Source organism: Ictidomys tridecemlineatus, chromosome 5 (assembly GCF_052094955.1).
Source record: "Ictidomys tridecemlineatus isolate mIctTri1 chromosome 5, mIctTri1.hap1, whole genome shotgun sequence".
Taxonomy (NCBI): Eukaryota; Metazoa; Chordata; class Mammalia; order Rodentia; family Sciuridae; genus Ictidomys; species Ictidomys tridecemlineatus.
The window spans coordinates 131664532-131682588 of NC_135481.1; the positions used below are offsets into that span (position 1 = coordinate 131664532).

Genomic DNA, 18057 nt, shown 5'->3' on the forward strand with positions numbered 1-18057 from the left:
CACAGATTAATAACTGCTACCTTTACTGTTTCCTGAAACTTTGAGGGTCTGAAGGTTTTTGCCATTGGTATCTGGTAGAGTCAGGACTCCTGAGTTGGGACAACTCTAGTGACCCCAGAGTTGGAGCCACACTGTCCTCATAGATGTATCTTCTGTCATAGTTGGTGCCGGCACAGGGACCATTTCCCTTTAAAGGATCCTTTTCTAGAGGCAGTTTTGCCATTGAGTGTGTTCATTGTGAGTCCTCCATAGTGACAGCCTAGGTCTCTGACACCTAGAGAGAATCTTGTCACCATCATTTCTAACATAAATATTTGTGCCTTCCTGTATAGAGAAGCAACCCTCAGAGCTGTGGTGCGGGCCTCTACCAAGTCTCTCCAATAGACACAAACACCTGTTTGCTCCAAGTGCTTAAGCTGCAGGTCACTTTCCACATGGTCCTTGTGGTAGTCAGTATGCTGTGGGGAGACAGGAAGATGCTTTTAGCAACCTAGAGCAGAAAGTCATTTTATTCTTCTAGCATATATATTTGCCTTTCTGTCATGCATCCCCCTTAACCATTGAGATTCTTACTTGGATGAGCTGATCGATAAACTAAAACAGATCCTGAGATGTGCTTGTAAGGGAGTAGTCATTAGAATCTTTTTCACAAATGGAATGAATGGGGGTGAAATTGCCAACCAAAGGGGAGCCTTTCATATTTTTCAAAATGAGTTCAAATATTATCAAGGTTGTGCTTTGGCAAGATGAAAGTGGCCATAGGATGGACTGTAGTCATGGAGAGGTGGCAGGAAAGGAGAGAGGGGAGTGGACACTGGGAGTTGTTTGCAATGAAGAAAGACTATTCAAGGCAGTAAGTCAAGGAAGGATGAAAGGATGCTTGCTTTTTTGCTTTCCCTTAGGAAATGGCCCACTATGTTCCCACTGAAATTGCAGGGCTCCTGTTTGTGAAGATAACCCAGACTCAGAGTGCTGAGCAGGGGCCAAGGAGGCCTCAGGGCCCACTCCTCTTTTTACTGATGAGAAGACAGAGGCCTAGGGCAGGGCCACCACTGCGACCTCATTCCATCCCTCTGATGCCCCACTAAACCTCAGTGTGTCTATTGTTACAACTCTGTAGCCAGTGCTCTGTTTACAGTTTTCTATTTATTGGAAATGGAGCTCTACCTTCCAAGTCCAAGTTTAGACAGAAAATCCTCATTTGCAACCTCCCTGCTGGGCCAAAGAAGATGCCTTTTGATTTCATGACGTGGTGGCAGTGTGTTTGGAAAACTCTACATCTCTGGTAGATGTTCAGGTGAACCCTCTGCTATCCTCAGGCATGGTACCCCTCTGCTAATCAGGTGCAAGGCTCTGAAGTCTGAATTTCAGTATGTCATTCCTGTTTTTCTGATGTTGTTGGAGAATGAGAGGTAAGGTAGGAAAATTCCCTAAGTATACGAAGTCTGCCTTTTTGTGGACCAAAGTATCATATGCTGGCCTTCTTTTATTTTCAGTCTTTTTTTTTTTTAACTATTAGAAGAACAGTTCCTGCTCATTAATGAACTCTGGAAGCTGTAGAAAACATTGCAAAATAAAAACTAACCTGTTGACCCACTTTAAAAGTTTTTTGAAGATTATAAAACCAAAACTACAGCCTCACTTCCTACCCTTGTTCTGCCCCCAAGAACCAGTTGACAGTCCCCTAAGGCTTATTGTAGAGCCTTTTCTATTTTTTTTTTAATGGAACTCATGTAATCTATTACTACACAGTCTGATTTCTTTTTAGTTTTTCAGGATATCATTTCCAAACCAGTATCAATAGTTCTGTTTCGTTCTTTTAAACAATTGCATATTATTCCACCAATCATTCATTCTCCAGCTGGGCAACATGAAAGCTATCTTTAGTTTGGGACTCTTACCAAAGATATTGCAGCTGATGTAGTTGCCACATGAGTCTTTATCCATGAATTTTGGTATTTATGAAAGATAATCTCAAAAGTGGTATAAGGATGACAAATTTAAGGTGTAGTAGCTACCATTAAATTACCCCTCAAAAGAAAATAAGAATGTCTCTTATTCCATGCTCCTATGAACTCATTTTCCTCATTTTTTAAATTGTATTAGTTGAGTAGAAATGAGGGGAGAAGTTGACATATTTAAATTAAATTTTCTTTACTGGTGAAATCAAGCATTCCTTCTGGGCGCATTCATTGTATTTCCTGTGAATTGCTTATTTGTTGTCTGCTCATTTTCTTACTCGCTTGATTCCTGCCTTCTTATTTCCTTCTATAAAATCTTTATAACATTATGAATATTAGCCTTTCGGTTACTGTATAGGTTACAAATATTTTTTTCCAACCTGACATTTATCTTTTATTTGTGCTGTTTTGCATCACAGAGAATGTTTTGTATGCTTAAATAAAAGACTCAGTACGGGCTTTTCTCTTTCAGAGTGCTCATTACAAACACAGAGCTCTCAATTCAAAGATGACCTCAAGGCTTCTCTGAGTATATGGAGCTTTTCAGCCAACAGGGCTGTTGTGTTTTTTTCTTTTTCAGCTATTTTTTATACTCTGAAAGAATCCTCTGCTCTATCCCTCTGCTGGTGGCTGACACTTCCTATTTCTTTGCATTTGCTATTTCTCATTCTTCATAGCTTATAAAACGGACAACTAGCACAACTTGAAGGGATAAAAGGAAGCAAAACAGGCTGAATTGTATCAGGATGGGCAACCTGTTCTGAGACAGCAGTGCCCAGGCTTTAGTGAAAGGCCTGTGGGGCATCTGTTGGGGCTGCAGGAAGTCCACGCTCTGCTCAGCTGAGACTGATAAACGATGATGGACAGGTGCATTGGTGCTTTTGCAGGCTTGTATCTTGCAGGAGAGCTGGAACCTCTGCCCTGATTACAAAGGTGCTCAGAGCCTTCAGCTGTAAACATCAATGCAATGCCGTGTTTGACTCCGTCGGACCTATCAGTGCACAGTAGTCTCTTTCCCCTTAATGTTGTTCAGAGCCATGGGAGCTCTTCCTTGTCTCTGCTGATCTCAACAAGGCCCAATTCTGATAAATCCTGTTGCATAAAGCCAGTATCCTATCAGAGACTTCCCAGACAGTTGGTCTATGTGGACTTTGTCACTCTGTACTTTCGTTTTAGGGTTTTTTTGTTTTTGTTTGCTTTTGGTTTTGTTTATTTTATTTTGTGGTACCAGGGATTGGACCCAAGAGTGCTCTACATCTGAACTGCATCCCCAGTGCTTTTTATTTTGAAATAGTGTTTCCCTAAATTGCCCAGGATGGCCTCAGATTTGCGATCATCCTGCCTCAGCCTCCCCAGTAGCTGGGATTACAAGCATGTGCCATCTTGCCCAGTCTATATTAGAGTTAGTTTGCATCTCTGTTGTCTCCCCTGCTTACCAAGAGGGTAGGACCTTACTATTTAAACTCCCAAGCACAGATCTTAGAAAATAGCAGAATCCTAGGGATGTTTTGTGTTAAAATTCCTCTTTGCATTTCCCAGTCCTACACCCTGAAGTGCCTCCCCAAAAGGTCCCCAGATTTACCAATATCACTATTTAAAATTGTTATCTAATCATAAGAATTTGTATAACCTTATATTAAAACACTTAAGTTTTTAAAATGGCAAATGGACTTTAGTTTATGATTCATTTTGATTAACTGATTTGGATTTGCCTCTGTAACTATTTGGAAAATATTCATGATCCATGGCATTGTCTGTCATGGGTTCCAGAAGGATGCTCTCAGTTCGTGTCCTTTTTGAATCACACCTGACATGGTAGAGGAAAGGCACTAAACAAAAAATATTCACAGAAGCTCTTAGGAATTGAATTGTATCCCTCCAAAAATTCACAGGTGGACAGTCCAACCCCTGGGACTTCAAAGTGTGACGTTATTTGGAAATAGGATATTTGCATCTATAATTGGTCATATTGGAAAATGCTCATATGACCAATGTTCTTATGTAAGGAAATTTGGACACAGTCTTGACACAAAGAGAGAACACCATTTGAAGGTGAAGGCAGAGACAGTGAGATGCAGTTACAAGTCAAAGAACACCAAAAATTACCAGGAGATCACAGTCTTGTGAGGGGCATGGAGCAGATGCTCCCTCAGCGCCCACAGAAGGAACAAACCGTGCTGACACCTTGGCCTCAGACTTCTGGCATCCGGAACTGTGAGACAATTCATTTATGTGGTTTAAGCCAACTAACTGTGGTACTTTGTTACAACTAGAAAACTAATACAGAAGGAAGGAGAATTATAGGGAAAGAGGGAAGAAAAAAGAATAAAGATAAATAAATGTGTAATAAATAAATGTGGAAAATAGAGACTAAGTGAACAATGAGAACTGGTTTCACTTTAGAATGCCCTTGATGAAACAGTAAAAATTATGAATTATATTAAATTCTGTAATGGAAAGTATGCATAAGCAACTTCTTCTGCACGCCAGATCATGACCAAGGTGTGAAGCAGCACATATGCAGTTGTTTGGCTGTGAACTGAGCCAGCTGCCTTTTTCATGAAACAACAATTTTTACTTGAAACAATGACAAAATATCAGCAATCAATCTTGTGTATTTGGCATTTATCTCCTAAAAAAAAAGAACAAATAAAATGAGCCTATCAGTTCAGAGGAAACAATTGACAGTATGGTAGAATGCAAATTTTTCTAATGAAAATTCAAATTTTAAAAACATGTTCACCAGTCTTATCTTGATCAACATCTAGAGATGTTTCTGAGGAGATCGATGGTGATGTGAAAGTGGGATTTTTTTATGTTGTATAATTTAATAAATCAATATTTTCTAAATGACCAGTACATGATGTATACAATCATGTGGGGGAAGATCCATGAGTTAAGCCAATCTGTTTTATAAAACTGTATGAAAAATTAATTAATACAGTTTTGGAACTTATGTTGCTTTGTCCCCTTTTGCAATTATGATCTGCCAAGATTTAGGAAAACATCAAAGAAGAATATCCAGAATATCCACAATATTCTGAAAAAGTGTCTCCCTTTTCCAATTACTGATGTGTGAGGCTGTATTTTCTTCACATACTTCAAATAAAGCAGCCTTTTCTAACACATTGAAGGCAAATTTTAAAATTTTTTTGTCTACTGTTAAGAGAGGCATTAAAGAGACTTATAAAAATGTTAATCAATAATTGAGAGATAATTTCTTAACTGAGTAAGAGTTATCTGAGTCCATAGACAGTATTTATTTAATAGAGAAACATTGAAGTCATTTCTGCTAAGACCAGAAGCAAGGCAGAAATACTTGCTACCTCTACAATTGCACCACACTGTAACAGCAGTGTTAGTCACACAATTAAATAAGGAAGCTTAGAGGCAAATGAATATGTAAAAAAGAAGGAAAACTGTCTTTTCTTTTCAGATTATCAGAGAATATAGCTGCAAAAGCCCAGTGAATCAATGATAAAACTATCTGAAGCAATAAAATAATTAAGTGGTGTGGTACAATGTGTTAATATAAAGAAATCAATAATCTGCATATATGTGAATAAATAGATGATATAATGCTGAAGAAAACCCCATTTACAATACCAACAACGAAGATTCAGATACTTAGGAAGAATTTTAATAAATGTAAAAGTATAAGTTTATATGAGAAAAAAAGTTTAAATGCTCCTGAAAGACACAAAAGTAAGTTTTAACAAATGAGAAAACATTCTCTGTGCCCCATTAGGTCAACAACATTATAAAGTTGTCAATTCTCCTGAAGTTAATTTACAGTTTTAATGCAAACTTAATAAAAATACCATCAAGCTCTTTTATGGAGTTAGATAAGTTGATACTAACCTTCAAGAATAGCCAAGCCAGGGGCTGGGGATGTGGCTCAAGCAGGCGCGCTCGCCTGGCATACGTGCGGCCCGGGTTCAATCCTCAGCACTACATACAAACAAAGATGTTGTGTCTGCTGAAAACTGAAAAATAAATATTAAAAATAATAAAAAAAAAAGAATAGCCAAGCCAGGCTTGGTGGCACACACCTGTAATCCCAGCAGCTCCAGAGGCTGAAGCAGGAGGATGGTATGTTCAAAGCCAGCTTCAGCAGCAGTGAGATGCTAAGCAACTCACTGGGACCCTATCTATAAATAAAACACAAAAATGTGCTGTGGATGTGGCTCAGTGTTTGAGTGCCCCTGAGTTTAATCCCTGGTACAACCCCTCCCCAAAAAAAGCCAATAAAATACTCAAAAAGAATTACTAAGGAAATGCCATCAGACATTAAATCATAGATGAAAACCTTTAATTAACATGGTGTGGCACTGGGCTGGGGGAGCTAAGTGGTCAACAGAACAGCAGGGAAGGTCCAAAATGAGCAAACATAAGGAAATTCATTAGGTGGTAAAGGTGGCACTTCAGATCACTACTTTTTAAACAAATATCAGCAGATCAACTGAAGAGCTAATTAGAAAAAATTAAAATGAGATTCATATCTCACATCCTATACAAGAATAACTCCAATTGAATTAAGGATCTAAGTGTAAAAAATGAAACCGTGAAAGTGTCAGGGGAAAAACAAAGGTGAGTTTCTCTGTAATCTCTGAGTGGGAAATGGCTAACTGTGGCTCAGACTCCAGACATTAAAAAAAAAAAAAAGCTTGGTAAAGCTGACTCATAAAAATCTTAAAAGCTTAGCTCATCCTAAAAGTCAAAAGACAGAGAAGTACCTAAATGAACATATTCACAACATGTACCACAAAGGCTTAATACCCCTAATATAGATAGAACTCTCAAAAATTGATAGACCAAATTATGCTATGTACATATATGAATATACAAGTGAATTCTGCCTTTATAAATACCTGTAAAGCATCCATTTTAAATACAAATAAAAGGAATATCAGTAAAGTAGAAAAAAGGGGAGTAGGGGGAGGTTAGAGGGGAGGAAAAGAAGCAACACTGGGGATTGAAGTGCAGAAAATTATATGCCATTCATGTATGATTATGTCAAAATGAGCCCCACTATTATGTAACTGTAATGTACCGATAAAAACACTTTAAGAAATTGATTGATAACCAAAATCCCAATAGAAAAATGGGAAACACAAGTACGTAGTTCATTATAAAGCAAGATATAAAAGTGGTCCTCAAACAAGAAAAAATATTCAAATGCACCTATAATTCGAGAAATGCAAATTAAGAGAACATTAAGGTGTTATTATTTCTCATGTGTCACAGAGTCAAAAATTAAATAATGTGTCAGCTCATTCTGTTGGTCAGAATTACAGAGAAACAGCCCTGTCATGCCTTGCTGGTGGGAATGCAAATTAATGCTACCTTTCTAGAGGGAAATTTGGCAAAACAAAACTACATCTGTATTCACTTTTGAGCCAATAATCCCACTTCTAGGGATCCACCCTGAAGACACAACTCCAGTGATCAATAAATAAATAAATAAATGCACAAGGTTATCTATTGTGGCATTGTTTCTAATCACAAAATGTTGGCAACACCTGAATCTTCATACATAGAAGAATGTGATTGAATAAACATGGCATATCAAGACACAACCAACCACTGGGAAGTTCTGAAAAAGAATTGAGGAAGAGCCAGTTCTATGAATAAGTGTGGAGGAATTCCAGGACATACTGTTAAATTCAAAAATCAAAGCCCAAAAGAATCTGTATTGTACACTCTTCTTCATAGAAGAAGGAAGAAGATATGAGAAAGTAGACTTCACTGTGCTCATTTGTACAAAACAAATACAGCCAGAATAAATCAGAAACTAAAGAGATCAGTGGCCTGCTCTGGGGGATGGAAAGAAGAGGGGGGTATGCAGTGGAAGGAGGCAGGAGTCACATTTCTCTGGCTCTCAGAACCACGGTGATATTTAACATTCCCTTCAAAGTCTGCATGGTGAACTGCTACTGTACTTGTGTCACTATTACACCATGAGCCTCAGGTCTGATCTAGTGTGGAAATATTTAATGCTAAGTGTTAGGCAGTATTAAAGGAACTTTTCTATTTAACACCACTTGCCCAGGAGGTATGAAAATGGAATGCTTTTTCTCTCCAGTAGTTCTAATCAGCTGCAGATGTTCAAGAACCTTGTATTACAAGGGGCCTTGGAGACCAGACCCTTCCTGGACCAAACAGAGGATCCTTTTCTGAGAGTGAATAATGAAGATTGTTTTAACCAGTTTCTCCCCTTAACACTGATTTTCTGTGCTTAATCAGCATAAACATCACTAATTTTTCTTCTTAGACCTTAAGGGAAACACTGGCTGTATTCTTTTGCCTGACAAGTTAGGAATTTCACCTTCAGTAATTTTTATTTGTTTTTGGTTTTTCTTTAATTCTTTGTCAACAGAGGGTTGAAATATTTACATGACCTGGAAGACCATTTAAGCATCTTAAAATTCCTTAAGTAAATGTTTTGGCCAAATTGTGCAAATATATTTAGATGAACAATCTGCATTTCATCTTCCTTAATATTTTCTGCATCATCCACAGATGGAGATGATAATGGACCATGAAATTATCAAAAGACATCCGGCAGAGAGATGAGCAGGAAACGAGCAAGGGACTATTAGTTCATTAGGTAGTTTCCCAACCCTGAGTGGCCAGCAGCAGATCTTTACTTTTGATTGCATAGGTGAAATCCCCCTTTTCCATTTCCCCTGGCATGTTGAGGATGCTGGCATTTCTCATTTCAGGAATGACAATACCTGAAGAAGATGCTGATGTGGGACAAGGCAGTAAATACTGCCTTGTGGCAATTGGGAGACTCCAGGTAAGAAAATAATCAGAGCTGTTTTCATCTCAAAAAAGAGCTTAGTGCAAAGAACAAGAAATTGTGAGCTTGGATGCCTGTTCTCCTCTGTACCCAGTGTTTGTTGACTTTTGTGTCTCACTCTGGGACAAGAACAAGGCCAAATCGGGGTGGGGGGGTGGGGAAGAAAGGGACTGTGAACTGTAAACAGCAGAGGTCTTGTTGGGTGAGGGTTATATCATCCCATTCCCCTAACAGAGTCTAGATCTGCCTACAGCACATCCCTGATTAACCGTTTCAGTGTTTTTCCTGGAGCCCAAGTGATGAAGTGCAAACTCTTTATTCCAACCTCATCTCCTTCCCTTTGTCCTCTCTCACCACATCCTATTCTCCTTCTCTGTGAACCCATCGTGTGATTTCCCACCTCTATTGGTGTTCACAGCCTGTTTCTTCTGCCTGGGATTTCCTTGTTCCCTTTTTTTCTTTCAAAAATCTCTTTCTTCCTGGGTACTTCCTATCAATTTATCCTCCAAAACCCAACTAAAATGATTCCCCATCTCCATAGTCAAAATTAATCATTTCCTCCTCCTTCTCTCTAGCACTGGGTTCCCACGTTAGCCATCATCTCTTTGCTGTCCCTTGTGCTACTGTTAGCTGAGTGCAGGATGGCTTTGTTAACCAAGTGTGTGATGGTTAGCTGAGCATGACACCATCCCCTGTGAGATCCTCCGGGGCAGGGAATGCCTTTTTATCTTCTGAGAGTCAGATGTGCTCAGTGCCTGACACAGAGTAAACTACTCAGTCAACTGGATTGTTCATATCTTTGTGATAATTAGGGTCTTCCTATCCTATTGATAGGTCACATGATAGACATGGGCAAAGTAACCCTTCATGTCCCTGGTTTCCTAGGTCTGAGTGTTTTCAGATAAATAAATAAGCAGTTTCATACAATGTGACAGACCATGGGCAATCCTAATTGATTAGTAGAGAAAGAATATTTGGGCAAATTCAGTCCACAAACATACACTTTCCAGATATTTTAACCAGTTACTTAGGCTCATTTTGCTATTTTCAGTGAAGGGAAGACAGGAGAAGGAAGGCGTATTAATGTTTATTTAGCAACAACTTTGTGCCAAGGCTTTACCTGCAATGTCTCAACCTATGAGGTTATGGGTTTCATTATTCCCATTGGCTAATCAGGAAACATATAAAGTCAGAAATGTAAAGAAAGAGGCCCATTGTTACTGTTTAGTTAAAGGTATAACCTGGCCTCTCTGAGCACTTTACACTCATTGCACCAGTCATATGAAAGAATGTGTGATGTTAGATTCCCATTCTCTATCACCATCTCCATCAGTAGCACCTAAGCTATGGATTTTCCCATTGCAGGTGACCAGCTCTCCCGTGTGCATGGACATGAATGGGATGTCAGTGCCCACAGAGTTCTTATCTCGCCATAACTCTGACGGAATCATCACATTTGTGGATCCAAGATGCATCAGTGTGATTGGCTACCAACCCCAGGTTAGTAGATAGTTTTGAGCTTATGGGGCAGTTGGCTAGAGATTTAAACTTCCTTAACACATATTTGTCCCATTTGTTTGAGATACAGCATAATGATATTGCAGAGAAACACCAATAAATCTAGGTGCCTTGCCCAGATTAGGTGATATCCTTCCAAACAAGAAAATTCACTAAGCAGTAGTGTGCTTGCTTAGTATATACAAGGCCCTGAGTTTAATCCCAACACCACACAAAAGAAAAAGTCCATCATAAACTTTTCCCTAGCTTGTGCAGTTTCTGATTCTCAAGCTGGTTTTTCACAAACTAGAGTTAAGATAATTTTACAAAATTTATCAGCATGAGAGAATCTTGTAAAGATGCCTACCTCATTTTTCCTAATTCTTCTCAGAAGCCTATTTTGCATGGGCCACACTTTCAGGTCTTTGTTCCAGGTTCTTTGTGTAAAAGTCACTGGCAACCTGGTACAGTGGCACACAGCTATAGTGCCAGCAACTCAGGGGCCAAGACAGGAGGATCTCAAGCTCAAGGCCAGCTTTAGCAACTTAGCAAAGTTCCAAGCAACTTAATGAGATCCTGTCTCAAAATAATAAAAAGGACTGGGGATGTGGTTCACTCAGTGGCATGAGAAACACAAGGCAAGAGTGGTTGTCCCAGGTCAAGACAGAGAAATCAAATGGCTAAATACAATGTGAAAGCCTGAACTGTGTCCTGGGCCTGAAGACGTCTAGCTAGAAGAGATACAAGGGAGACAATGTAAATATTAACACATACAGATTATTATTATCTTATTGAACAATTATTGGTTTTAAGTTAATAGTATGACGCATTGTGGTTTGGGGTGTGATTTTTTTTTTTGGATGTGATTTTAGGATGTGATTTTTATGAGACATGCTAAAAATACTTTCGAGAGGGGCTGGGGTTGTAACTAAGTGGTGGAGCGCTTGTCTCACAAGTATGAGGCATTGGGTTCAATCCTCAACACCACATAAACATAAATAAACAAAACAAAGGTATTATATCCATCTACAACTAAAAATATATATATGTATGTGTGTGTGTGTGTGTTATATATTTAAAAAAATACTTTGAGGAGAAGTGTCATGCATGATTTCTACAACTTCCCATCAAGTGGTTCAGGAAGAAATTATAAGCTATGTGTACATGGATACATATGCACATATACATATAGATACATATGTGAAGAAAAATAAAATGCAAGAGTGACAAGATATTGGCAGTTCTCAAATCTGTATAAAAGATACACAAGTGTTTGTTTTACTACCCTTTTAACTTTTCTGTAGATTTTCTTTCAAAACAAAAAAAAATTTAAAACAAAAGAAAAAGATGCTGTTCTGAGGAAAATACTTTGGAAATATTGATAGAATATCAATGACATAGATATTTTATTGATCTTTTGGAGGTGCTGGGAATTAACCCAGGGCTTCACGCATGCTAGGCAAGTGTTCTTCTACTAAGCAACTTTCTTAGCCCTACATATGTATCTTAGAACTAGAAGGAGTTCCCATCAGAATTATTAGAACCTTTGCCTAATTCTACATGTCTAGGTTTATACAAACCTGGAGACTCTTGGATGGAATTAAAAGGAAACTTGATCTGTTTGCAAATGCATTGATGGCAGCACATTTCCATTCAGATACATCAATCCTCCAGCACCTCCTGTGAGCATCTGTTTGTTCCTGGGCACAAAGATAAAACTTGCTGCATTGTTGGTGTCAGCTCACTCTTGGCAGTGTGTGCCCATGTGGGTTCCGATCAATGAGTTAGTTTACATCCTTTGCTATTTAAGATGCTTCCAACTGGACCACTTTCCAGAACACATTTGAAGTTGGCCTTTGATAGTTTATCTTATTCTGCTCTGTGTCGTTGTGAAATGTACTTTTGTTTTGGGTTAAAGCTGGGTCCTTTGAGCAAACCATAGACCATAGAAGGTGGACAGTAAACAGACTTTTAACAACTTCAGTTATTTTATGATAACTTCATTTCTTCAGCCACAAGGCAACTACAGTTTCCACATTTAAACAGTTTCAGTTTTCTTAGGCAACACATCTGTCTGTCTGCTAGCTTTTTGCTTTCTTTCAATGTTTATTAAAATATGTTGATTATAGCTTGCATCTCCAAAGCAAACAAAAATAAAATTGCATTCTGAAGCTGCTGATCTAGTGACTTAGCAAAATTAGAAATTTTGGTATGGAGTGTGCCAAAGGAATTTAGAATGAACACAAGGAAGCCAGACCCTCTATGGCTCCAGGAAAAATTGGCATCCGCTTTTCTTTTTTTCAATCTGTGGTGGTGCAGGCTGAAGAGATGAGTTAAAGAAGACATAAATGAACACTCTTGTCTAATAGTTATAAATAATTAAAAATGGAATTTGGGGCTGTTAAAGCTTTTCTCTTTCATTTAGGATCTTCTGGGAAAGGACATTTTGGAGTTCTGCCACCCTGAGGATCAGAGCCATCTGCGTGAGAGCTTCCAGCAGGTGCTGCCCATTCTTGTTCCCAGATGATCCTGGGTAACCTAGGTGCATGGGGTATGGCTGGTAGGAGACTAGTCCTGCTATGGGCTTGGCAGGCTGCAATTTCCTAATCAAAGCATTAATCAGGGACCTGCTGGGAAGCAGCTCACTATCCAGCAGAGAAGACAGATACATGAGGAGGTCACTAGAGGGTGATGGGAGAAGAACTCTAAAGTGACAGGGAGAAAATCCCATACAGCACAAGGTCAGCTGTGTGGGCAAGAGGCAGGAAGAGTATCCCAAAGAAGAGGACAATTGGAATGAGTCTTCAAGGGTGACCATGGGAGAAATGAGAGAACTCCCTGAACTGGGGGTTCTGGGGGCAGGGTAGTACCAGAGATGCAGAAGAATGTGGCCTAGCAGGAGGATCCTCAGCAGTTCTGCAGCTGGATGACTAGGAGGGATGATGTAGTGGGAAGTGATTGAGAAGGAGCCTGGCACAGCTAAATTTTTAGGGCCTCTTATGCATGCCATGGTAAGGCATTTAGATTATCTGCTCAGTCACCTAAGGGTAAGTGAGGATTCCTTTGAGGATTTTAAGCAGAGCAATGTTTTGAAAAAAACGCTTTGGTGATCCAGGTATGCAGATATGGAAAATAACTGGAAACAAAAATAACTCAGGAGCTTTGTAAATTCCTGTGGTAACAATGAGTCCACACTAACAAAAAAATATATAATAATAATAATAGTAGAACGGATCAGGGAGAGGAAGGCAAGGAGGGAAAGGGAAAATACTGGGGAACAAGATTGATCAAATTATCAAATGTTATGCCATGTATGATATGGCATAATGAATTCCACTATTGTATATACTTATAATACACCAATAAAATAGGAAAAAAATTAATTAATTGCCTGGGCAAGAGTTAATGAGGCCAAAAGTTGGGCAGGAACTATGGGAAACAAACTTGAGACAGTTTCATTAGTAGTGATACTTCAGCTGGAGATGGTGAAGGAGAGGGAGGGACTTAGGATTACTGGGAGCCTGACAGGGAAGCCACCCTAATAACAGTATCATGTGCATCGCTACTGTTGGCTACTGTTTCCTGAATGCCTACCATGCACTGGGCACATATGCTATCTTATGGAATCTCATGGGAGTTGTAGGAGGTAGGAGCTGACATCTTGCTATTCCAGGTGAATTTAGTAGGGCCCAGTGCTGAAAAGTGCCAAGTACCACATAGTCAATGAAAGAAAACTGACTCAAAGTAAGGATCTGTCACCTGCTGAGCTGGCTCAGCTGTGGTGACAGAGGATACACTCTCTCTCTCTCTCTGCAGAACACTAAAGTCCCCCTCTCAGCCCTGGGAAAGAAGAGAGCAGACAACATTACAAGAAAGAAGCCTTTGAGTTTCTTTTCAAGAGGGAGTAATAATAGCCTGTCATTCATCTGAAGGCGTACACACTTGACATTCTTCTTTGCAAGTGTTTTAGATGGAGCCTCTCTGGCAGCCAAGCCCATTGAAGGCACTGCCATGTCTGCACAAAGATTTATGTCCCATGTGTGGGCAAAGCTCCTACCCCATACTCTGCTCATTCCTTCTGGAATATTACCCACTCCTGGTTTTCTTTCCACTTCTCAGCCTCCTTTATGGGCTCCTCCTCCAGTACATTCTTCTTCAAGCCATGATGGCAAGGACCCCGTTCTTGCTGCCTTCTCTTCTTTTCATTCTGTGCTATTTCCCTAGGTGATATCTAGTAGAAAACTCCAGCCCAGCCAGGTGCAGTGACACATGCCTGTAACCCCAGCAACTCAGAAGGCTGAGGTGGGAGGATCACTGAATCCAACCTCGAAACTTAGTGAGACCCTGCCTCAAAATAAAAAATCAAAAGGGCTGGGGATATAGTTCAGTGGTCAAGAGCCCCCTTGTCCACATCCCTAGTTCCAAAAAGAAAACTCCAGCCCAGCCTGTCCTTCTGGCTCCACATCTGCTTCTATCCAGGTAGCTGTTCCACATCTCCACCCAAATGTCCAGTAACCTTCAGAGACGGAGCTCTTCTCTCAGCCTTCATCCTCCCTCACAGCATGCTCACCTGGCTGCTCAGGCCAGAAATCAAGCCCCTCACTCTTCCCTTTCTCTCTCTGTACACCCAGCCCCTCAGCACGTCCTCTGGAACTCCTCCAAAAGACACCTACAGTCCATGCCTCCTTTACTCACACTCCCCTCAACGAGGCCATCCCCATCTCCCATTTTGACTCCTGCAATAATTCCCTCCATGGTCTCTCTACCTTTACTCTTGTTTCACTTCAAGCCATTATGAAAACATAAGCTAGGTTTGTCACATTCTATTTAAAATCTGCCAATAGTTTTTCAGCTTATCTAGAATCAAATCCCAGTTTCTTGCCACAGTTTCACAAGTTTCTGCATGAGCCTTGTCCTATCTCGTTTTTCCTTAGAAACTGCTCTTCAGTCACACTGGCCACCTTGAACATGGTTTCTTTCCCACCACAAGGCCTTTGCTCATGTCCATACCCTGATGGGAATGCTTTTCCCTCACTTTTTACAGGACTGACATTTTATCCTTTAGGTTTTAGTTTATCTCAGAGACATGATAAGTGAACTACTGTAGCTAAGAAAGAGGCCCCAGCCAGCTCAGCCCCTTGTCTAGTTCACAACTAGTCCAGTTTTATTTATTTGTCCATTGGTTGGTTTGGGAGTTGGTTGGTTGGTTGTTGTTTTGCAGTACTGGGGATTGAACTCAGGGGTACTCTAACTACTGAGCTACATCCTCAGCCATTTTTGTTTTATTTTATTTTTTAGTACTACAGATTGAAACTAGGGGCACTTTACTAGTAAGCTACCTTTCCAACCTTTTTTTTTTTTTTTTTCACTTTCAGACAGGGTCTCATTAAGTTGCTGAGGCTGGCTCCAACTTGAGATCCTCCTGCCTCAGCTTCCCATGTTGCTAGAGTTATAGGCATGCACCACCATGCCTGATCTTTTTCCCTCTTCTTTATTAAAACCTAACTTCCCTGTAGACAGACTCCATATTTGTGCTTTTCATCATTATCTCCTTCACTAAGTGTAGAGTTCAGTAGAGGGTAGCTTAAAACAGCCTAAGTGGATCAGAACCAGAGCAGGTAGCTTTTGTTTTGGAAAAATGTGAAATTATAATGATTAAACATTGGGAGGGTATGTCTTTTTATGCCATATGTTCGCTCAGTATGTGTGGTGATGATAAGCTACATCACCTAGTATCATCAGGCGTGAGTTGGGTTGGCTTCATTCTCTTTGGTGTATGGAAATGGTTTTATCACTAACAGTAACGGAGCCTCTGCTCTGTGCCCAGGAATAAGCCAGACCCTCCTTCATCCATTGTTTTATATAATCATCAACCTTACACAGTATGTGTTGTCATTCCTGCTTTTTCCCAATAGATACCAGGACTCAGAGAAGTTTGGTTGCCTGCCCCAGGTCACACAGTAAGGCAGTAACAGACTCAGGCTGGAAATCAGGTCCGTCTCTCTCCAAAGCATTCACTGACAATACCACACTCCACATCTGGCTCCTCATTCATCAGATGGGAGGGGCGGCCAGGGAAGCACCCCAGGTGCTGGCAGCCCCAAGCCTGGTCCCAGGGCTTAGTGGGCGGCAGCTGAGCAGCACAAGGACATCCTGGAGCATACCCCACCTTGACCCTACACTGTGTTCTTTTGGCTCCAGCCACTGGCAGCCAAGACAAGGGACAAATGTGGCTTATTCTTGCAAAAGCAGAGAAGGGGCTGTCAGCTAAGACTCAGCCTTACATTCTGAATTTAAACAAAAGTATTTAGTCACTCAAACCAGATCCCTTAGAACATGATCAGGTTTGTAAGGAATTTGAGCTTGGTGTGGGAATAGTGCATCAGTCCAGGGCCAGGAAAGTTTTGTCTGCTCTTAGATTCCTTCTCTAGGTAGTTTACTGAGGAGTCAGTTGTAGGAGCTGAGCGCATTGAAACTTAAGGCAGGCTCTCGCATTCCCTTCCTTCTACTTTCTGCTGAGACATCTTCCATCACTATAGTGATGGTGATGATGACAGCAGAGCTGGGTCATGAAGACCTATGCTAAGCTGGGTTTCATGCTTCATCTTTGAAGTCACCTATATTATTAGCATCACACTTAAATTAAGCAGTTAGTTGTGTCTCTCTGGTCAAAGACCTGGACCGTATCACCTGAACTGCCTTATAGACGTAGTCCAGCTCATGCTGTGCTTCCTGTCAGAAGAGCACTTGGAGCATCTTCACTTGCCAACACTCTACCTACCTTTCTAAACCCATCTCCCACCAGGAGCCCCTTCTGGATCCCAGCAATAATCCATCTTTCCTTGCCTGCCTGGTATCCCCATGGCATTTTTTAAAAAATATTTTTAGTTGTGGATGAACATAATATCTCTATTTCATTTATTTGTATGTGTTGCTGAGGATTGAATTCAGAGCTTTGCACATGCTAAGTCTGCATTTTCCATTTAGCCACAACCCCAGCCCAACCCCATGCCATTTGACCTTAGGTTTGTGCAGTGGTATGTCCAGACTCTATGGGTGATGTATATCTGCCATTTTGCCTGCTGTTTGGGGTCAGAAATTCTACTTTGGCAATAGGGATCCCTGGAAAGAGGATTGAGGTCAGTAGATTTAGGACTGAGCCGCTTTCCTGCCACTTCTTCATCTTGAGCCCTCAGGCCGTGTATCTGTCTGCTTCAAGGTTTGCTTTCCAGGTACAAAAAACAGTTGTGAGGACTACGTGACAGAGCACACATAAGGTGCTTAGCTGTGACTTGGCCCCAGGAGGTGCAGAGCTGGTGGCTCCCTTTTTCTTCCTTTCTCCACAGCTCCTGGGGCCCAGCTTGGTGCAGATGTGCCTTCTGCATGCTTGTAAAATGCAGCTCAAGTATTCTGCACTTCCTCAGGCATTCTGATTAGAAGAAACACAGAAGGAACATACCCTCCACACGTGTCCCCAGAATGCAGCGGGTATGGATATCAACTCATGGACAGTGGCTGCCTCTTTTTCCTATGTCCAGTGCAGGCACAAAGGAATCCCCTGGGGGAGCCCCCCATTCTGTAAACCTAAAGGGCACATGGCCTTGACCTCTGGCCCCTGTGAGGGATAGCCAAGTTTCTGCTAGGGCCACAGACTCACTGCCAGCAGCAGTGTCTGAGTGGGCTAGGCTCACCCCATCCTTAGCTCTGCCTCCTCTCCCACCATGGCAGGAGAGGCCTCCCACCCTCCTCAAGCTCTCTGTTCATTTTATTTATCACTTGGGATTTCCTACGAGG

The 18057-nt window shown here is 40.8% G+C and overlaps 1 protein-coding gene across 13 annotated transcripts in view; it reads left to right on the plus strand.

The window, feature by feature from the left end:
* Arnt2 (aryl hydrocarbon receptor nuclear translocator 2) overlaps positions 1 to 18057 on the plus strand; it is a 177455-nt gene that overhangs the window by 123104 nt on the left and 36294 nt on the right. For all 13 annotated transcript variants that reach the window (XM_078051085.1, XM_040275013.2, XM_040275017.2 and 10 more), the window contains 3 exons: positions 8687 to 8763; positions 10132 to 10266; positions 12689 to 12763. In XM_078051085.1, the coding sequence (XP_077907211.1) occupies positions 8687 to 8763; positions 10132 to 10266; positions 12689 to 12763 (287 nt within the window). The remainder of the gene's footprint in view (positions 1 to 8686; positions 8764 to 10131; positions 10267 to 12688; positions 12764 to 18057) is intronic.